The sequence below is a fragment of the Capra hircus genome, chromosome 3, assembly GCF_001704415.2.
Source record: "Capra hircus breed San Clemente chromosome 3, ASM170441v1, whole genome shotgun sequence".
NCBI classification, from domain to species: Eukaryota; Metazoa; Chordata; class Mammalia; order Artiodactyla; family Bovidae; genus Capra; species Capra hircus.
In genome coordinates, this window is record NC_030810.1 from 91,171,978 (window position 1) to 91,194,223 (window position 22,246).

Here is a 22,246-nt window from a genome sequence, read left to right on the forward strand (position 1 = left end):
TCTTCATTTTCTGAATGTTGAGCTTTAAGCCAACATTTTCACTCCTCTTTCACTTTCATCAAGAGGCTCTTTAGTTCTTCTTCACTTTCTGCCGTAAGGGTGGGGTCATCTGCATATCTGAGGGGTGGGGGGAATGTAAAAAAAAAAAAACCTATTATTTTCCTTTCAATTGGTTATGTGAAAGTTGCTCAGGTGTGTCCGACTCTGCAACCCCATGGACTATATATAGTTCATGGAATTCTCCAGGCCAGAATATTGGAATGGGTAGCCTTTCCCTTCTCCAGGGGATCTTCCCAACCCAGGGATCAAACCCAGGTCTCCCACATTGCAGCTAGATTCTTTACCAGCTGAGCCGCATGGGAAAGGAGCAGATTGCCTTGTGGGATAGAGAGAATTGTGAAAGTAAAGACAGGTGTGGACAATAAAACTGGGAAACTGTTAAAACACAAGAATATACAAGCACATGTCTCGTTAGCCATTGGAGCAATTACATCATCACACATCACTTCTGGAACTCTCTACTGTATACCCGTGAGAAAGAAATGAAAAAGACAAATAACTTCTTAGTACTATTATGAAAATAGTTTATATTTCATAGATTCCTAAATAGATATTGGGGACCCCTCAGTGTTCCCCCGGAGAAGGCAATGGCACCCCACTCCAGTACTCTTGCCTGGAAAATCCCATGCGCGGAGGAGCCTAGTAGGCTGCAGTCCATGGGGTCGCTGAGAGTCGGACCTGACTGAGCGACTTCACTTTGACTTTTCACTTTCATGCATTGGAGAAGGAAATGGCAACCCACTCCAGTGTTCTTGCCTGGAGAATCCCAGGGACAGGGGAGCCTGGTAGGAGGCCGTCTATGGGGTCGCACAGAATCGGACACGACTGAAGTGACTTAGCAGCAGCTTAGTGGCAGTGTTCCCCAGACCACACTTTGAGAACTGCTAGCCTAGTTCAAAGTAGTTGTTCAATAAATAGTGAATGAATGAGCATAGTACCTGCCCTTATTGATATGGGAATAGAGAAACTGAATTAAGTGCTTAATTTTATGGTATGAGAGAGAAGCTCTGGGGCAGTGTAGAGTAGGGACAGTTGACTAGGGACTATTGACTGGAGCTAGAGTTAGAGCTAGAGGTAGCTAAGGAAGAAAGAGGCTTATGGAAATTTTCTCCTGATCTTTTGAATCTGATGTATCAACAAACATAACCTTGGTAATCCATAAAATAGTTTGTTGAAAACTTTGTTCTGTCCTAGAAATCTCTTTTTTTTGAGCTCTGTATCAGAAGTCTACAGGAAACCGATAAAGGCCACACAGAAAATTTTCAAAACTGAGTTTTCCTTGTAAATAACAGGTATAGTGACAAGAAAGTTACTGAATAAATATTTGGGAATAATATATGCATTTACAGATAAATTTCATTTGTATTGATCAAATAGTTAATTTCTTTGTGGTACCTATCTTTTTCTTTTTGGACTAGAGCTAATAATATTTTAGTGTGAAAGTTTTTAATAATTTCCCTTTTCACTCCAAATCAATGTTTTGATGATTTTGACATTTCAGATTCGTTACATTTCACAAACACAAGGCCTGCCAGCTGAATATCTTCTCAGTGCCGGAACAAAAACTACTAGGTTTTTCAACAGAGATCCTAATCTGGGGTACCCGCTATGGAGACTTAAGGTCTGACTTTTATTGTTCTATACTACTCATTCCTGTACTCCTTAATCTCAATTTGAATTCAAAGTTTAGTTATTAAATTGAGGTGAAGGATGGTGGGCAGTGAGAATGTATATTTGCAGGAGGAAATACTTGGAGAAATTATTTCATTGTACTCATATGCCTTATCCTCAAGGTTAAAAAAAAAAAAACAAAACATTAAATTCCAGTACAGTTAGCTGAGATTGTTTTATATATTTGAACCAGCAGCTAAGAAGAGGGTATGGAGAGTAGTGCTCACTTATCATTGAGTGATAGGAAGAACTAGAGTAATTCAGTAGTGGTTATCTTTTTTTAGTGAATTCTCAGTAAATATGATACACAGCATAATTTTATAACCGCCCGTATTAAGACCTTACCTATTTTCTTGAAAACATTGAAATGTGAGTAAGTTAATTAGTCCAGTAGTACTCTCTGTTTCTGAACCTTTTGAATAGGTAGCATTTGAAGTGTTGTTTCATTTGAAAGTAGCGTTTAGAGAAAAATGGCTATGTCTGTCCTTAACTGGCATCCTTCAGGAACTGTGCTACATCATTGGTTGCACATTTATTTTATCACTGTTGAAAGGGAGGCCAGGTATCAAGGTCCCATCTCTACTGGAAGACTTCCTGGTTGTAAATTACTTTCATGTTTGTGACCTCCAGTTGGGAAGATGATGATACTTGTTTCTTTGTAATCTGGCTTTAATTTAGAATAAAATGTGGAAATATCATACGGATGGAATTTTTTAAAACCTGTATTTTGTAGACACCTGAAGAACATGAATTGGAAACCGGGATCAAGTCAAAAGAAGCTCGAAAGTACATTTTTAATTGTTTAGATGATATGGCTCAGGTGAGTATGGAATGTTTCAGAAAGTCAGACATTTGTGTATCTCCTTAATCAGAGATACACTTCCATTAGTTATATTAAAGATAGATTCAGTGTTTTTTTTTCATTTTTTACCTAAACACGTTAATATTCTGCCATGTATTAAAAGAATGATTGAATCCTAGCAAAGGATATTTTTAGAATTATTTCTCCTTTGCTTTTGCTTAACTAGTCTTGATGCATGTCAGAATTTTGAAATACTATTTATGAAGGTTTCTTTCTTGTCCATTTTCTCTACTGAATAAATAGCTCCTGCATAAAAGCTGCATTTATTTAGGGCTTTTATTCCAAACTCTCTTTAATCACATACTGTCTCATTTTATCTTTTCAGCAATAGAAACTTGTATTTAAGTAATAACAGTCATTTTTGTTTAACCTCTTTTATACAGATTTTTAATGAAAAGAGCTTATGCATCTTTATTCTACCAATGAACTGTACCAAATTGAATATTTTAGTATAAGAGCTTCCATTTGTGAAAAAATTTCATCAGGTGTTTCTCTTGAGATCTATCTATCTATCTATCTCTACACATATATTTGTATTTATCTATAAAGCATACATTGGTAAAGAATCTGCCTGCCATGCAGGAAACCAGGGTTTGATTCCTGGGTTGGGAAGTTCTTCTGGAGAAGGGAATGGCAATCCACTCCAGTATTCTTGCCTGGAGAATTCCATGGACAGAGAAGCCTGGTGGGCTACAGTCTGTGGGGTCACAAAGAGTTGGACACAACTGAGCGACTAACACACACACACACACACACACACACAAAGCATACATATTAATATTATATATGTATAAATATATATATATACAATACAGATATTAAATGTCAGCATTAAAGGTTAAGTGATGAACTGTAATATTTCTAAATTTTCCTTGGAAGGTGAACATGTCTACAGACTTAGAGGGAACAGATATGTTGGCAGAGAAGGCAGATCGAAGAGAATATATTGATCTGTTAAAGAAAATGCTAACAATTGATGCAGATAAGAGAATTACTCCTCTGAAAACTCTTAACCACCAGTTTGTGACAATGACTCACCTTCTGGATTTTCCACATAGCAATCAGTGAGTATAGTATGGTCTGGGGCATTTTGCCATGATGTAGTTGTCTGTTGACTTACACTCAACAGGTTCTCTGTTTTTATCTTACAGCTGTATGGAAGTATCACATGAGCAGTGGGCTTTGGTACTTGCATATTTGGCTCAATGATGGTTTTTCTTCTCATTGAAAAGTGATGAGATTAAAAATTAGATGTGTGTTTTTCCTCTTTATGGTTATAAAAATGCTTGATTCATTTTCTCTGAAAGATGCTTGGTTCATTTTCTCTGAAAGTACTCAGGAGGGAAAAACATTGATCGTATTTATCTTGAGTTATTTGCTATCTTCTTAAATCACAGATTTATTTCATTGACTTTTTAATCTCCTTTTCAGTGTTAAGTCTTGTTTCCAGAACATGGAGATCTGCAAACGGAGGGTCCACATGTATGATACAGTGAGTCAGATTAAGAGTCCCTTCACCACGCATGTTGCTCCAAATACAAGCACAAATCTAACTATGAGCTTCAGCAACCAGCTCAATACAGTGCACAATCAGGTATTCAGTAAATGATTTTGGAAACTCAGAACCTAAGTGGGGTAAAACCTAGTAAGAGTACAGGGTGAGGTAAAGAAACCAGTCTTTGCTTTGATGGTTGCTTCATAAGAAGTTTCAGACTGATAATACCTGTTGGTCATGTGCTAACATAGCCTTAGCATAGTCAAATAAGTGGAACCTGGCTTCTTTAGTTATTATTGCTGTTCATGTACTGACTTCAGACAAATGACTCTCTCTTTGTTAGATAGTTCTCATTACATGTATAAAACGGTGTTTTCACTAATTTTTTTTTATGCTGTATATTAGATCCTCAGAATTAACTTATCTGATAAACTGAAATCTTGTCCTGCCCACCAACCCCTGATCGACTCTTTGTTTCTATGAATTCCATTAATTAAGAGTGGTTTTGCATTTGTTTGCCAAACAGTGATATTTACTTTTAAGTTTGTTTCTGAAGACATTGTTTCCTAATTTCTTAGCTAGTTCTACCTTTTAAATGGAAGAGCATATGAAATTCTGTGGGATCTCATATCCAGTAGCTTTTTACAAAGAAGGAAGAGGTAGGGGTTTATTCATATATCTTCAACTAGAGCAGAACTGTTTTTTATTCTTGGTTTTTTTATTTTCCAATTTTATAATTGACCTTAAGTTTAGAGATAGGAAGAATTTCTTAAGCAGAGAGTTATTTCAAAGACAGTTAGCATTACATTTTAAAACTTTGTTCCTCGTTTTCTGGATAGATTCTGTGTATGTGAGAATGTCTGTACCAATTGTAATCCTTTCATTTTTAGGCCAGTGTTCTAGCTTCCAGTTCTACTGCAGCAGCTGCTACTCTTTCTCTGGCTAATTCCGATGTCTCCCTGCTAAACTACCAGTCAGCTTTGTACCCATCATCTGCAGCACCCGTCCCTGGTGTCGCCCAGCAGGGTGTTTCCTTGCAGCCTGGAGCTACCCAGATTTGCACTCAGACAGATCCATTCCAGCAAACATTTATAGTATGTCCACCTGCTTTTCAAAGTAAGTGGGGAAACTCTTGTATTATCTGTATCAGACCTACCTGCTTTAGGCAGCTCCTCATTAGGTATCTAGTTGCTTAGTTTTGATCTTTGATAGATTTAAACTCAGTCTCTGATACGAAGATAACTGAAGAAGGCTGACCTTTTTTATACTGGTTACATGTCTAATCATGATACTCTCTGACACATAGGAGTTCAGTTACTGTTTGCTTATTTGAATTGCCCGATACCAGTTTTCTTGTACATTGAGACCTTGTACCAATGTCCTGTATCTGGCATAAACATGTATTTCTCAATGTGCAGAGTATATACATCTTGAAAAATTGTTTGAAACAGAACTGCTGTATACTGAATTGTATTTCCTCTATCAATCCATAATAAAAATAAAATTAGTATTCCAAGTGAAAAAGTAATTTCATTCAAAAATGTAAAACTCTTGTTTAAGAATATAGAAATCTCTTGTTATATTCAGAAATAAAGATCATTATTGAACTGAAAAATTCTACAAGCTGAGGTATTTAGGTGGGGAAGGCATTATTAAGATTATCTGCTTCAGCTTATAAATTATATTGTTCCTACAAACGCCTATCAACAGGAACAGAGTAGCTGAAGAAGGGAGCTCTCACCCAATGTGTTAGAATAAGATTTTGATTTTCACATTTCTGTCCTTCCTCATTTTCTCACTGTGGTTCAGTGTTCATTGATCTCATGAACCATTTAAAAAATAATTTTAAAAGTTAAATTATTTTAAGGATATATTCTGACAACATTTGGACTTTCCCATTAGAAAGTCAGTGTCTGTGTCCTCTGGGAATAAACCTGGATTCAGGCTACTCACAGCAGTTCACATAGAAGCAGTTAGCATTTTTATCTTCTTACTTCAGTTACTTATTGACTGTGACCCTCTTGTTTGTTTGGTTTCTGACAGAGTCGGAGCAAGCAGAAGGCTTCAAAGAGGGGCTAGGGGAGACTGAGAGATTACCGGGAGGACAGGAGAGCGATAGCGATGTAAACCAGGGAGGAACCGCAGGGAGAGCGGAGGAGCAGATTCAAGATCCGTAAATGCAAATCTAGCCTAATTTACCAAATTACTTTTTGCGTGTGCTTCATAGTAAATTCTGTACTCTGGGTTATCATATGTTGAGTGATTCTTCTACTTAGCAAATAGCCATCTCCTTCCCCATCACCTTTTCCAAAGTGAGTTTCATTGTAACAGTTTTCAGATGTGGGACTCTTAAGTTTTCTCCTGCTTCTCAGATGATATTTAAGAGATGAGGCAGAAGAACTTTTAGTTCTTTTAGCAAAGAAAAATGTAAACAGAAGAGGTAGAAGGGAAAAGTGGTTTAACTGGTTTTGGTATAATTAGGTAAGTATAGCTTTAGAAAATTTTTTCCTATATAGGAAGCCTAAATAACCTGAGGAGCTAGGTAGAGCAAATTTTAAAATTTCCAAAGGAAAGGGAGTTTTAGAATACAGTGATGACAGTGTTATTTAAAACTGATATGTATTACTGCATGTCAGATAATGTTCTAAGTGCTTTTACATGTATTAATTCATCCTCACAACCAACCTTTGGAAGTGGGTAATGTCATTATCCCCAGTTTGTAGATGAGAAAATTGATCATGAGTCCCTCATCTGCCCAGTTTTTTTTATGACTGGTTAGTGGGAGAACCACAGTTTGAACCCAGGCAGTGGGGTCCATAGTTTATATAGTGTGTTATTCTTTACTACCTTTCAGTATTTAAACTCAAATAGTGGTAAAGAGTTGTCAGTTGATTTGCCAGCCATAGCCATGTGCTGGTCTCTGCCCAACAGTCCTCTATTACAGGTTTGCCTTCTTTGTTTCACCATCGTCTCTTTTATGAGATGCCTGTACTTAGAGGAGAGTAGACCCTCATCATTAGATAGTTTTACTCTTCTTTCCATACTTCCATGGTTTTTTGTTTTAATTTAAAGGGCTGTGTTCAAAAACAAAAATAAAACTTTAATCCTTTTAGTTCAGGACTCAGGGAGAGCCTTCCCAAAGTGTTGCCTTTGGTTAATTCTTTGTTTCCACTTGAGGCTTCCCTGAAAAAGCTAGTTTTAAACTATCTTGACTGCTGTGGCTTAGCCTAAATTACTGTAGCAATCTAATACTTAGAGTCACATTTGTGGGTCGGTATATAAATACTACTTTCTGTAGTATTCCAGTTGACCAAAATAGATACACATTTTGCTCCGTGGAAACTATTATTCTGTAATTTCGTCCTCTTTTTATTTCATCATCCTAGGACACAAAGCTGAGCTTCTATAGTGAACATTTCTTTCTAAATTTTGTCTCCTCAGTTCCTAACAATTTGTAAGCGGCTATTATAATAATGTAGTTATAGTATATATATAATAATGTTGGTAAGCCATGGGGATATAGACAAGAATTTTGATGTTACCTAGCTTTCTAATTAAATAGCATTGCCTTAGGAAGAATGGCTGGTAATTTTTAAAATCTGGATACCTGGATTTGTTCCCTTCTATTTTTATGTAATTAGCACTTGCTTTGAGAACCCCATGAACAGTATGAAAAGGCAAAAGGATAGGATACTGAAAGAGGAACTCTCCAGGTCGGTAGCTGCCCAATAAGCTACTGGAGATCAGTGGAGAAATAACTCCAAAAAGAATGAAGGGATGGAGCGAAAGCAAAAACAGTACCCAGCTGTGGATGTGACTGGTGATAGAAGCAAGATCTGATGCTGTAAAGAGCAATATTGCATAGGAACCTGGAATGTTAGGTCCATGAATCAAGGCAAATTGGAAGTGGTCAAACAGGAGATGGCAAGAGTGAATGTTGACATTCTAGGATTCAGCAAACTAAAATGGACTGGAATGGGTGAATTTAACTCAGATGACCATTATATCTACTACTGCAGGCAGGAATCCCTTAGAAGAAATGGAGTAGCCATCATGGTCAACAAGAGTCTGAAATGATCTCTCTTCATTTCCAAGGCAAACTATTCAATATGACAGGAATCCAAGTCTATGCCCCAACAAGTAATGCTGAAGAAGCTGAAGTTGAACGGGTCTGTGAAGACCTCCAAGACCTTTTAGAGCTAACACCCCAAAAAGATGTCCTTTTCATTATAGGGGACTGGAATGCAAAAGTAGGAAGTCAAGAAACACCTGGAGTAACAGGCAAATTTGGCCTTGGAATACGGAATGAAGCAGGGCAAAGGCTAATAGAGTTTTGCCAAGAGAACGCACTGGTCATAGCAAACACCCTCTTCCAACAACACAAGAGAAGACTCTACACATGGACATCACCAGATGGTCAACATTGAAATCAGATTGATTATATTCTTTGCAGTCAAAGATGGAAAAGCTCTATACAGTCAGCAAAAACAAGACTGGAAGCTGACTGTGGCTCAGATCATGAGCTCCTTATTGCCAAATTCAGACTTAAATTGAAGAAAGCAGGGAAAACCACTAGACCATTCAGGTATGACCTAAATCAAATCCCTTATGATTATACAGTGGAAGTGAGAAATAGATTTAAGGGCCTAGATCTGATAGATAGAGTGCCTGATGAACTATGGACTGAAGTTCATGGCATTGTACAGGAGACAGGGATCAAGACCATCCCCATGGAAAAGAAATGCAAAAAAGCAAAATGGCTGTCTGAGGAGGCCTTACAAATAGCTGTGAAAAGAAGAGAAGCGAAAAGCCAAGGAGAAAAGGAAAGATACAAGCATCTGAATGCAGAGTTCCAAAGAATAGCAAGAAGAGATAAGAGAGCCTTCCTCAGGGATCAGTGCAAAGAAATAGAGGAAAAGAACAGAATGGGAAAGACTAGAGATCTCTTCAAGAAAATTAGAGATACCAAGGGAACATTTCATGCAAAGATGGGCTTGATAAAGGACAGAAATGGTCTGGACCTAACAGAAGCAGAAGATATTGAGAAGAGGTGGCAAGAATACACAGAACTGTACAAAAAAGATCTTCATGACCAAGATAATCACGGTGGTGTGATCACTCACCTAGAGCCAGACATCCTGGAATGTGAAGTCAAGTGGGCCTTAGAAAGCATCACTGAACAAAGCTAGTGGAGGTGATGGAATTCCAGTTGAGCTATTTCAAATCCTGAAAGATAATTCTGTGAAAGTGCTGCACTCAATATGCCAGCAAATTTGGAAAACTCAGCAGTGACCACAGGACTGGAAAAGGTCCGTTTTCAATCCCAAAGAAAGGCAATGCCAAAGAATGCTCAAACTACCACACAATTGCACTCATCTCACATGCTAGTAAAGTAATGCTCAAAATTCTCCAAGCCAGGCTTCAGCAATACGTGAACCATGAACTTCCAGGTGTTCAAGCTGGTTTTAGAAAAGGCAGAGGAACCAGAGATCAAGTTGCCCACATCCGCTGGATCATGGAAAAAGCAAGAGAGTTCCAGAAAAACATCTATTTCTGCTTTATTGACTATGCCAAAAAGAAACTGTGGAAAATTCTGAAAGAGATGGGAATACCAGACCACCTGACCTTCCTCTTGAGAAACCTGTATGCAGGTCAGGAAGCAACAGTTAGAACTGGACATGGAACAACAGACTGGTTCCAAATAGGAAAAGGAGTACATCAAGGCTGTATATTGTCACCCTGCTTATTTAACTTCTATGCAGAGTACATCATGAGAATCGCTGGGCTAGAGGAAGCACCAGCTGGAATCAGGATTGCCGGGAGAAATATCAATAACCTCAGATATGCAGATGACACCACCCTTATGGCAGAAAGTGAAGAGGAACTAAAAAGCCTCTTGATGAAAGTGAAAGTGGAGAGTGAGAAAGTTGGCTTAAAGCTGAACATTCAGAAAACAAAGATCATGGAATCTGGTCCCATCACTTCATGGGAAATAGATGGGGAAACGGTGGAAACAGTGTCAGACTTTATTTTTCTGGGCTCCAAAATCACTGGAGATGGTGACTGCAGCCATGAAATTAAAAGACGCTTACTCCTTGGAAGGGAAGTTGTGACGAACCTAGATAGCATATTCAAAAGCAGAGACATTACTTTGCCGACTAAGGTTTGTCTAGTCAAGGCTATGGTTTTTCCAGTAGTCATGTATGGATGTGAGAGTTGGACTGCGAAGAAAGCTGAGCGCCCAAGAATTGATGCTTTTGAATTGTGTTGCAGAAGGCTCTTGAGAGTCCCTTGGACTGCAAGGAGATCCAACCAGTCCATTCTGAAGGAGATCAGCCCTGGGATTTCTTTGGAAGTGAAGTGAAGTCAGACTCTTGCGACCCCATGGACTGTAGCCTACCAGGCTCCTCCGTCCCTGGGATTCTCCAAGCAGGAATACTGGAGTGGGTTGCCATTTCCTTCTCCAGGAGATCTTCCCAACCCAGGGATCGAACCTGGGTCTCCTGTATTGCAGGCAGACGCTTTACCATCTGAGCCACCAGGGAAGGAATGATGCTAAAACTGAAACTCCAGTACTTTGGCCACCTCATGCGAAGAGTTGACTCATTGGAAAAGACACTGATGCTGGGAGGGATTGGGGGCAGGAAGAGAAGGGGATGACAGAGGATGAGATGGCTGGATGGCATCACTGACTCGATGGACGTGAGTCTGAGTGAACTCCAGGAGTTGGTGATGGACAGGGAAGCCTGGCGTGCTGCAGTTCATAGGGTCGCAAAGAGTTGGACACGACTGAGCGACTGAACTGAACTGAAACTGAACTGAGCACTGTTTAAAAAGTTATTATTACAGTATTCTAATTCTTATTTTACTAGTCTCTCTTACTTTGTAGATTTCTGGATTATGTTTTCCTAAATGACAGTTAGTTACTAAGTTACTTGAACTATGAAATGGAAAATTCCCGGAAGCAACATATTAGAGTTTATGAGTTGTGCTCATTTGATACCTCCATAGTAACTTTCAGAGAAACTAGTTGGTGATAGCCCAGAAAGTGTCACTGACAGAGTATTCTAATTAAAATGGCTGTATCCTCTCTTTTAACAAAAATGCAAGCTTTAGTGAATTAGAGGCATAATAGAAACTTAAGTTCTCTACATGGAAAGCTTTGACAGGATAGATTTAAAAGAAAGCTTTGAAGGTTCTTTTCTCAAGTGTTAGCAAAAGGGGAAACTATCTTGAGCCTCCTTCTTCCCTAGAATGGGATACTCCTATTTGTAGGAAACATTTCTTCAGCATGTGTGCCCAGAGGATAATGAGTAAAACAGTAATGAGATACGGTCATTGTTTTAAAGGCAACAAAAGAGTCTTCTTAGAAAGCTATTAGTGATGAGAGCAGGTTTCTAAAATAAGTACTGAAAAATATTTCTGTAAACCGCAATGTCTACTTTTAAAATACTTTTGTCCTAGGTATAATTCCTTCAGTTCACATAATAGTTAAGGCTAATTTGTGACCTAGGTTATATATTTTTGAGGAGTTGGGTAAAAACATCCCCTTAAAATATTCTAAACAAGAAGGTGACTGAGATAATAAATTATTGAGCTTTTTATAATGTTCCTTATCTAACTAAAAGTTATGAAGTCTTTGCTTTTAATATATTTTTTTTAATGCTTAAGTTTTTTTCTGTCTTTAGTAGATTAAAAGGTGAATGTAACTTACTAAGCAAAGTTGTTTATTTTTGCCTCTACTGTTAATGGGAGTGGAATGAGTATAATGTTTTAAGCTTTGTTGGATAAAAAAAAAATTTAGAATTTCCTGAAACTAGCCCTCCCCCTGTCAAGCATCTTTCTGTTGATCTAACCTGAAGGGAATCAAGTCTCCCTTTTCTTAACTTCTCAGACTTTGGTGAAACTCCTTTGTTTAAAGTGTCTAGACTGAAAACCTGGGTGGTGGATTATTTGAACTGAAAAGCTAAAAACCAAAAACCTCCCAAACAGGTAGTACCCCCCAGACCTAGCAAAGCAATATAATTGTGATGTTGCTTTTTACAGCTGGACTACAAGCAACAACAAAACACTCTGGATTCCCTGTGAGGATGGATAATGCAGTGCCAATTGTCCCCCAGGCACCAGCTGCTCAGCCACTACAGATACAGTCGGGGGTTCTCACCCAGGTAAGAGTGAGAGCAGCTTGGACACTCAATAGTGCCGAAGTTCCCTGAAGCACTGTTGAGAATCAGATATTTGGTCCTAGAAAATGAAATTTGCTTTGACCATAAGATCTTTCTTGGTCATATTCAGTGGACTTAAAATGGAACGTCTATAATGGAATGATGTACTCATTCCTAAAGCTATTGCAGCTCTGCCATGGTCTTCCTTAGACTTGGAGATTTAAATAGCCAGACTTTGAGAAATCATCCCGAGTAAATTTAATTTTGTGGGATGAAGTAAATCTTTTATTTAGATGCTCTTAAAGTATAACATGTAATTTTAACACTTGAATTCTAAACATAAAAGGTTTCCCTTTTGCTCTCTTAGTGTCCCCTTTAGTCTTTGAGAATTTCATCACAGTTGAGAGGTTTGATCATATCAGGATATCTCTTCAAGTAATACATCCCTTCATTCCTTGTGTTTAAGTAGGCTGTAGAAAGTTTTAAAACTTTATACCTGCCATGCAAAATGCAACTAAGGTGATCAAGAAACTCATGAAATATTCCTATAAACAACAGATACTGTATTTTAAATTCTGTGTGTAAATGTTTGTGGTTCACGACATATAGCAAATCCTGAAATCCAAAACCCTCATTGTGAGCAGGAAGAGGAGAAATCTTAATACATGCTTTTGTTAACTGAGTTTTTTAGTAACTCAGTTTCCTGATCCTCTGAATCTGGTCCAAGAAGGATTCCTATATATTTTTTTTGCTTTAGGCCATTGACATTTGACCTAGTTGGCCAATGCTGTGCGGAGTTGGAGGGGAAAGTTGTGTTTGGTACATGAATTTTAAATGATGTGAAACTACTGCATATTTTTGGTAATAACTTGGGGGGAATGAAAACCCTTCTGAATCCAGATAACCTGCCTCGGTGTTTGTTTCACTCACCTGCCTAATCTACATTTCAGGGAAGCTGTACACCACTAATGGTAGCAACTCTCCACCCTCAAGTAGCCACCATCACACCGCAGTATGCGGTGCCCTTTACTCTGAGCTGCGCAGCCGGCCGGCCGGCGCTGGTTGAACAGACTGCCGCTGTACTGGTAATTCCCCTCACTTGATTGTGTTACTAACGGAGTTTCTTTGGTTTCTTTCTTATTTTTAATTTTTCCTGTTTGTTTCTGTTCTGTTTTTTTCTGGTTTTCTCATTTTTCCAAAAACATGTTTTTAACTGAGTCTTTGCAGAGGGCATGGAAGCATGTGCCATCTTGTGGCTGTGTTCTTACTGCATCTTTAATGTCTCGTTGTTTTCCTCCCTGACATTTGCTGAAGCGCTCACTGTTTGACTCTGGTGTTCAGTGTGACTCCGGAAGAGTCAGATCCTTTGGTTTTTCTTTGCCAGCCTAGTGTGATGAAAGCTCTTGGTGTAGCCTCAGAAGAGCTTCAGCACTGCTATCTGTTCTCTGCCCTATCTTTTACCTTCTGAACCTTAAGAATGAAGGAGGTGGCCTTTAGTTTGGCTCTGCTACAGGTACCTGGATGGCCAAAATTTGAACTCTTTGGCAAGTTAGCTTCCTTCCTTTACCTACTGTTTCAAGCTTCTAAACGTTTTGTGCATTAGAAATGTTTAAAATTCTTGTAATTTATTCATTAGTTGGTATTAACTTTCCCTCCATGAACCTATGAAGATGACTCTTTGCCACTCATGATCAGTGGCAGCTTATATCTTCCATTTAAACATGTTCCCCTTAGAGCCTTTTTAGATCATATTTCATTTGTTGGTTGAAATCAAAAGTGAACTCATTTATAGGGAAATAAATGATTTTACAAATAGGTCTTTATACCAAGGTGAAAATATGATTGAAAAACTTTATGTAAGAATAATATCTTTGTTATCAAAAGTCATGGAGAAAAGTTATTAAATACAGCATCAAATGTAGTAGTATGGGTCTTAGAAATTAGTTCTATCTCAGATAGAACTTTGAGGTATATTTCAACATTTGGAACCCTAACAGTGATTTTTGGATGTGTTTTGGTTTTGGGGGGAGAGTTAGAATTATTTATTTGACGTCCAGCATTTAATTATTTAAAAATTAAAATCAGATAAGCATTTGAAAACCTATTTGATACTGTTGAATCCTGATATTTCCCCATCTTTCAAAGTGGCTTTAAATTTCTTTTGTTGTTTCTCAAGGACTCATGTGAGTGAAAAACACTTTCAGAATACATATTTTGGTTGCTGGGGTTTGTTTAGTTTCCAGTTTAAAAGTCTGTCACTGCCAAAACAATTCCATCATGAGCATAAATGCTGAGTATAAGGGAGTCAGATGAATTTCCAACTTGGAGTGATCCAAGCCACTGGTTTTAACTTGCACACCTCTAGTTTTGAGGTTGGGAATGGTAGTTGACACTTCTCCTTTGCTGCTTCTCTTAAGTTTGCACTAGTCATTTGCTAAGCTTTGCATATTTTTGCTCTTCCTCTGTCAAAACAGTTCGTCGCTTGGAACGCCAGATTTCTGCCTCACGTTGAAATGTTATTTCTTGCTCTGTATTAAACTACATGCTTTGTCTTGTGCAGGTGTTGGCTTATGGAAAGACGCATGGTGTAACTTAACATACTTCTCTTATTTTCTGTTTTGTTTTGTTTTGAATTCTGCTTATGGTAGCAGACATGTTTGCAGTTTCTCTGATTTGAAGGCTTCTTGTTTGGAACCGGTATTTGTAACAAGTGGATCTGTTACTTGCAGAAATATTTTTAAAACAGTGTGTTGATGGCCTTGCAGTTTGAAATTCAAGAAACAGAACAATATGTACTCAGGCATTGTAGGTGACTCTACTGTAGAATTCAGGTTTAAAAAGCAGACTTTCAAATCTGTTCCCTTTTTTTAAGGAAATGCCACAATTTTCATAAGAAGTACAGAAAACACATTTGTTGATATCTATTGCAAGTGGCATGGCTTGTTAAAAACTACAAATAATGTATTTTGTTTCAGTGATTAGTTTTTATGTCGAGTTATGTTCTTACAAATTACACATATTTTAGGAAACTACCAAATACAAAATATGGTACACTGCATCTATTTGTTAAATATTTTTTATTGCCTTTAAAAAGTTCTATCACATGACTTATAAATGATGTTAGTTTTCTCTTGCTGGCATAAGCTTGTTTGCCAAAGGATTTTGGCCTTTGGTCATCCACATCTGGCTCCATTTTCCGAGTACTACAGTTTTAAAAAGGAACAATTCTTCTCTTTGTTTTATGGGTCGAATTGACCTGATGTCTTTTATCTGATTGGCACTCACATTTTTAAATTCTTATTTTTAATCTCAAGGGAGTTGTCTTAACTCTTTCTAGGGACAGTTTTAGACCCTTTGCAAAAATATTACTTTAGCATTTAACAGGAGCTTACCTCTTTACTCTACAGTGCAGTAGAAACTCTTAACCACAGGGATCTGCCTTTCTTTAATACCCTGGTGGTCAGGTTATGGAGGTGGCCAAGAGAAAGCAGTGCATTCTTTTTCCCTGTGTATGAGACTTGTAACCTTGAGCCCCTCTGACCTTCCTTTTTTAATCTCTGCAAGTTAACAATCTACAAGGAACTTCTTTTAAGATATGAATTTTTCTTTCATCTAAAAAGAAAGAAAAAGCCAAGAATGAGTCAAGTCTGGATCTTTTTGTGTTTCCTTACAGCAGGCTTGGCCTGGAGGAACCCAACAAATTCTCCTGCCTTCCACTTGGCAACAGTTGCCTGGGGTAGCTCTACACAACTCTGTCCAGCCCACTGCAGTGATCCCAGAGGCCATGGGCAGCGGCCAGCAGCTCACAGACTGGAGGCAAGTGCCCTGTGTTCCTTTCTGGGAGATTTACAAGGGCAGATCCCTTAGGGAAGGGGCACTTGAAGATTTGGTGAGACAGGAAGAAAATAAAGGAAAGATTTATCTCTGTGAAACCCTTGAAGAAAAGAATCCATATCAGGCTAGGAGATGGAGTTACAAGAAAACTTCGAATACAGGGAAACAGTAGGTTTTAAGTTCAGGAATTGATTTCTTCAGATTTAAAGGAAGTCTTATACAATTAGAAACCATACAGTGAAAACCCCCAAAGCTTTATAATCCAGGTGCCCAGCCTGAAATAAAGACTGTTTATTCGGTTGTTTTCATTGCTTTTCGTACCTGTTTGGCCCTGGTTTCTGAGTGTTTGCGGCATTCACGCTTCTCTTCCTGTCGCTGCAGGAGTGCCCACTCTCATGGCAACCAGTACAGCACTATCATGCAGCAGCCGTCCTTGCTGACGAACCACGTGACTTTGGCCACTGCTCAGCCCCTTAATGTTGGCGTTGCCCATGTTGTCAGACAACAACAATCCAGTTCCCTCCCTTCAAAGAAGAATAAGCAGTCTGCTCCAGTCTCTTCTAAGTAAGTCTCTGTTAGGGCTGATAGTTAAACTGCCAGTTTGAGAGAGATGTTGCCTGGCATTTAGAGTGTGGAGTATAGACACTTTTGGTATGAAGCAGCAAGAAGCTGCCAAATGGGAAAGAGCTAACCTTTGGGCATGCACACAGAACAGAGGTGTCCTGGTTACACTAATCATTTCTTTCTGCTGCTACTTTGAATCCAGCCTGATTTTGGCTGATGTTTTATTTTTTTGCCCACTTTACACAGTGAAATTTAACCACAGGGTAAAAAGGCATACAAAAATGAAAATCTATATTCTAATTATGGTGTTCTTGCCCCTGGAACCTCTGGCTAGAGCAGTTAGTTTAGAACTTTTATAGTTAAATATATTGGCTTAATGATTTGGTAAAAAGAAATCAGAGTTCTGGGGTAAAGTTATCTATTATAGTTTGGGGGACCAAGCCTGAATGATCTTTCTTACGACTTTTTGTTACAGGTCCTCTCTGGATGTTCTGCCATCTCAAGTCTATTCTCTGGTTGGGAGCAGCCCCCTCCGTACCACATCTTCCTATAATTCCCTAGTTCCTGTTCAGGATCAGCATCAGCCAATCATCATTCCAGATACTCCCAGCCCTGCTGTGAGTGTCATCACCATCCGCAGCGACACTGATGAGGAAGAGGACAACAAATACAAACCCAATAGGTAAGACAGGTGACAGTTCCCCAGGCTCTGTGGCTCCTGCTTTTGGTCTTAGTCTGTTGGCTTCAGACTAGTGGCTGTGAAAGGAAGGACTGAAAAGGGCTATTTTGGAAGCATGGCCTTTCGTGAGTGAGCCAGAGCACTGAAGTTTCCATCACTGAACATTGTCAGGTTTTCTTTAATATTACATTCATCAGTTAAGTCATTCGTTCAGATACATTCGATGGTTACTCAGGCTACTCCGGCTTAGAATGCGCATTATATACTACAGACATGATCCCCTGGTTTTAAGGAACTTCAGAGTCTGAAAACAGGTACTGTAACAGAAGCATATAAACAACAGTTGATTGGAACAAGTTGGAAGATATGAGATTATCTGAAATTCGTGTAATTCTTTATGTAAACAGACCTCTTTGGAAGAGGTAGAGCTTTAAGTAGGGCTGCCGCCTTTCCCCCGACTGCTACATGATCATTCAGCTTAAGAGTTTAAGTACCAGATTGTTTCCTTTTATCCCAACACCTTAATCCAAGTTTAATTGAGCAGTGAACTAAGAGAGTGGATACGTTTAAGGACTGTGATACACACCTCTCTTGGTCTGAGCATAGTCAGTTGCCTTGATTGTTCTGTGTTCTTTTTCATTGGGTTTTTGGTGTTTGGCATATAGAAGAGGTGATAACTAAGTTTTGAGAGTGGTCATTGAACTGATTTGGGGAAGAAAAAAGTAAATTTTCCACTGAGGAACATAATAATGACAAAAATTATATAACTGGCAGGATTGCTTTGACTGGAGCAAAGCCTATTTAAAATTAAGGAAAAAGTAAAAGTAGTAAGGTAGGGATTAGTTTGTGAAGAAACTTTTTTAGGAAACACCTATAGTGAAAAGTTTAGTTAGAGTAAGGAACTGCTTATAGTCTAGCTGCTGCTGCTGCTGCTAAGTCACTTCAGTTGTGTCCAACTCTGTGTGACCTCACCAGGCTCCCCTGTCCCTTGGATTCTCCCAAGAAAGAACACTGGAGTGGGTTGCCATTTCCTTCTCTAGTGCGTGAAAGTGAAAGGTGAAAGTGAAGTCGCTCAGTCGTGTCCGACTCTTAGTGACCCCATAGACTGCACCCTACCAGGTGCCTCCGTCCATGGATTTTCCAGGCAGGAGTACTGGAGTGGGGTGCCATTGCCTTATAGCAGGGTGATATGAAAAAAAAGTGGTGTTTGAAGAATACTGTTGAAATTACTGTGAATAGGAATGGCTAAGAGGCAACATAGAATAGTTGTTAAAAGTGTGTACTTTGGAGTCACTGTCCTGAATCTGAATCCTGTCTTCACCACGTACCACTTGTGTGACTACAGTCAAGTTTCTTAATCTCCCTCTGCCTCAGTTTCCTTCTCTGCAAAACACGGATCAAGTACCTGCTTCCTGAAAGTGTTGTGAGGATTCAATGAGATACATGTAGAGTGTAAGAATAGTGCTTGATGCATAAAAAGTACTCAGAAATTTGTTGCCACTACTGTTAATTATTACTATCACAATGATTATCATCATTGCTGTAACGGGAGGACTGGAGACTAGCAAAGAAACATTGCTATAAGAAGGTTGAATTTTCATGTATTTTTCTTCTCCTCAGCTCTGGCCTGAAGGCAAGGTCTAATGTCATCAGTTACGTCACTGTCAATGATTCTCCAGACTCTGACTCTTCCTTGAGCAGCCCGTACTCCACTGAGACCCTGAGTGCTCTCCGGGGCAATAGTGGGCCCCTTCCGGAGGGGCCTGGCAGAGTCGTGGGAGAGGGTCCTGGCACCCGCACCATCATTGTACCTCCACTGAAAACTCAGCTTGGTGACTGCACTGTAGCAACCCAGGCCTCAGGTGAGTATTGTCATAGCTGGAATTGAATTCTCCTTTAATGTGTGTATCCTTAGTACATACATCCCTGTTCGATCCCTGGGTCTGGAAGATCCCCTGGAGAGGGAAACGGCAACCCACTCCAGTATTCTGCCTGGGAAATCCCAGGGACAGAAGTCCATAGGACACGACTGAACTAAACAACAACTACAACTTGTGCCAGTGGTACAGTCTCGTGGTATAGATTTTCCTAAAAGTTACCTAATTTAGGAATCAGTTCCTTGTAATGGGAAATTATTTTTTGCCATCAATTTTTATCTCCTTGTGTTCATTTTGCTTGGATTAATATAAAAATGAGCTTGTAGTCTCAGAAATGTACTTACTGTTGATGGAAGAAGGTAGATAAGACATGTGTTGGGTGGCATGGAGAATTAGCAGGCAGTTTTTGGTGGGGTTTTTTTGCCACAGGTGATTCAAATTTGACAGTCCCGAAATAGGGTAATATTGAATACTGATAATATTAAAAATGATTACAAAAGCTGTTTTGGAAAGCAGTAGGTACTTTAGATCTTTTCTTACCCAGTGGCATAGCAGTGATGCTTTTATGGGTTGTATTATCAACCGAATTACCTCCATCTTTGTTTGTTCTGTGAGATGCTGGGGTTAGGCTTCCTGGTTTAGTTATTGGGTAATGAAATGCAAACTGTAATAACAAACCCCAGTTTTCCTGGCTTAACATGATAGAAATTTTCTCCTTATTCGCATGAGTTCCCAGTGCTCCTGGTTGGTAGGCCTGCAGAAAGTTAGGGATCAGAGCCTTGGAATCCTCAGTATCCAGTCGGACGGAAGAAGGAAGTATAGAGCAGGCACACACAGTTGTAACCTCTTTAGCCCCGGAAATAGTGAAAACTCATCACATGTCCCCACCTAGAAGCAAGGGGGCCTAGAAAACAGTCCTTGTCTAGGCAGCTCTTTTTCAGTGGCAACTTTATACTCTATAGAGAGGCTTGTGAATTTTTGGCATCAATATAGCCATCCCTTCCATACTTTTATAACTTTGTATTTTACTGTGAATTATAATACTACCAGAGACATAAGCAGGGTTCTAGTTTGAGGGTGGTTCTTCTCCTCAGAAATAGCTGTCCACTGCAGACAGGGCAAAACTTTCTGATGCTAAGCTGTGCTAAGTTGCTTCAGTCATGTCTGACTCTGCAGCCCTATGGACTAGAGCCCACCAGGCTTCTCTGTCCATGGAATTCTCCAGGCAAGAATATTGGAGTGGCTTGACATTTCCTCCTCCAAGGGATCTTTCCGACCCAGGGATCGAACCTAGGACTCCTGCGTTGGCAAGCGTATTCTTTACCACTAAGCCACTGGGGAATCCCTGAGCAGCATTACTAGGAGCTCTGTCCTGTACTGGGTCCAAAGAAAATAGGATGCTCCACCAGTCACTGAATATATGCTCCAGTTTTCCTCATGAGGCCACAGAAGGAAGCAAAATTTTGAAAACTGATCATGCTTATATTCAGCTGTAGTTTCTTAGAATTTCAAGACAGTGAATGCCCAACAAGATACAATCTTGTCTTCCTTTAAACCCCTTTGACACCTTAATGTTCTGAAGTATTACCAGTATCTTACTCAGTTTCACATTGTCATTTCTGTTCTTGTTTAATTCCTTCATACATAAAACCCTAGGCTTCTTGGGAGCAGGGTCTGTTCTTACTTGCATTTATATTTCTAATAGCACCTTAACACGTTACTGGAGATCAGATACCATTTACTGAAGTGACCCTTCTAAGGACCCTCTTGGAGCTCTATAGGAAGACAAAAAGGGATAACATAGTTTTTGTTCCTCTGGTGTAAATATAATTGAGGAAATAAGATACACATGAAACCTTAACTCTTGCAAACCTCATACAGATTAATGTGCTGGCATGTGAGGTTTAGCTCAGTGATCCTGAGCCCATGTCTGCTCATAACTAAGGCCTGACTGACCCTTTTTTTAGGTCTCCTGAGTAGTAAGACCAAGCCAGTGGCTTCAGTGAGTGGGCAGTCATCTGGATGCTGTATCACCCCCACAGGGTACCGAGCTCAACGCGGGGGGACCAGCGCAGCGCAGCCACTCAACCTTAGCCAGGTAAGCGCTAGGGGCTGCTGCTTTCTGTTTGGGACGCCCCCTATTGTTGCTTTCTGGAGAAACCCGCTTCTGGCTGGATTGCTGAATAAAGCCAAATGAAGCACCTTTTGTGTTAGACAGCTTGGTGTTCATGGCCCGCATCGCATCTGCATGTGCCGTGTCTCTCTGTTCCCTCTGTGAGTGTGTTCAGAGTATACGGTCCAGGTTTCCCATCAGGCCTTCTGAGTCTGTCCTGGATAATTAGAGAAATGCCTGGAATTTAGAAAGCACCAAAGGATGCTTTAGTCCATGCCTAGCTCTGCACCACCACCAGCGCCGAGACCAGATTCTCTTCTTTTATCTCCTGGGTCATAAATCACTTGAGCCTCATTCTGTTTACTTGAAGCAAGGGACAGTGAAAAGCTGTCTATACACTTAATCTACTGGTTCTAGTCTTACATGTTGCTCGAGTCTGGGATTTGGGGCTCTTTTCCCCGCATCTGATCTTCTAATGGGTGGGGAGGGTCCCTACTCTATTTGTGTTCACTTTTTCCTCAGCTAAAATTCTGGTGCTTGTATGAAAGCTATTAGCAGTGAGAAAGTGTAACTGAGTGTGTAACTGTGGGTTTGTGTGCACATGTGTGTGTGTGTGTGAGAGAGAGCACATGCAGGTGCAGATGTACGTTCGAGTTAGTGCATGTGTTTTAGGCACCACAGTTCAAGAGGGATGTGAAGAACTTAGAGGAGAACAAAAGAAACATTGGCAAGGAAGAGAGGTTAGGGAAGATTCAAAGTCACTGACGCCAGAATAGGGTGAGTTGAGTTGACAGTTACTCGCTTGTAGGAGTGGGTAACCCCTGTGAACTCTTTTTTTCCCCCTTTCCTCTGTGATACTGGAGAGCAAACTGCTGCTGTTTGGGCTGGGTTAGGATCTGTTCTGCCAGGAGGCAGAGGGATGGATG

The 22,246-nt window shown here is 39.6% G+C and overlaps 1 protein-coding gene across 4 annotated transcripts in view; it reads left to right on the plus strand.

The window, feature by feature from the left end:
• The window catches only part of HIPK1 (homeodomain interacting protein kinase 1), a 56,580-nt gene that overhangs the window by 29,014 nt on the left and 5,320 nt on the right, over window positions 1-22,246 (plus strand). For 3 of the 4 annotated variants that reach the window (XM_018045939.1, XM_018045936.1, XM_018045937.1), the window contains exons 4-15: window positions 1,562-1,681; window positions 2,465-2,551; window positions 3,473-3,657; window positions 4,025-4,187; window positions 4,979-5,204; window positions 12,135-12,256; window positions 13,204-13,338; window positions 15,927-16,069; window positions 16,469-16,651; window positions 17,127-17,333; window positions 18,951-19,192; window positions 21,175-21,305. In XM_018045939.1, the coding sequence (XP_017901428.1) occupies window positions 1,562-1,681; window positions 2,465-2,551; window positions 3,473-3,657; window positions 4,025-4,187; window positions 4,979-5,204; window positions 12,135-12,256; window positions 13,204-13,338; window positions 15,927-16,069; window positions 16,469-16,651; window positions 17,127-17,333; window positions 18,951-19,192; window positions 21,175-21,305 (1,944 nt within the window). The remainder of the gene's footprint in view (window positions 1-1,561; window positions 1,682-2,464; window positions 2,552-3,472; window positions 3,658-4,024; window positions 4,188-4,978; window positions 5,205-12,134; window positions 12,257-13,203; window positions 13,339-15,926; window positions 16,070-16,468; window positions 16,652-17,126; window positions 17,334-18,950; window positions 19,193-21,174; window positions 21,306-22,246) is intronic. The other variant, XM_018045938.1, reaches the window with a different exon arrangement.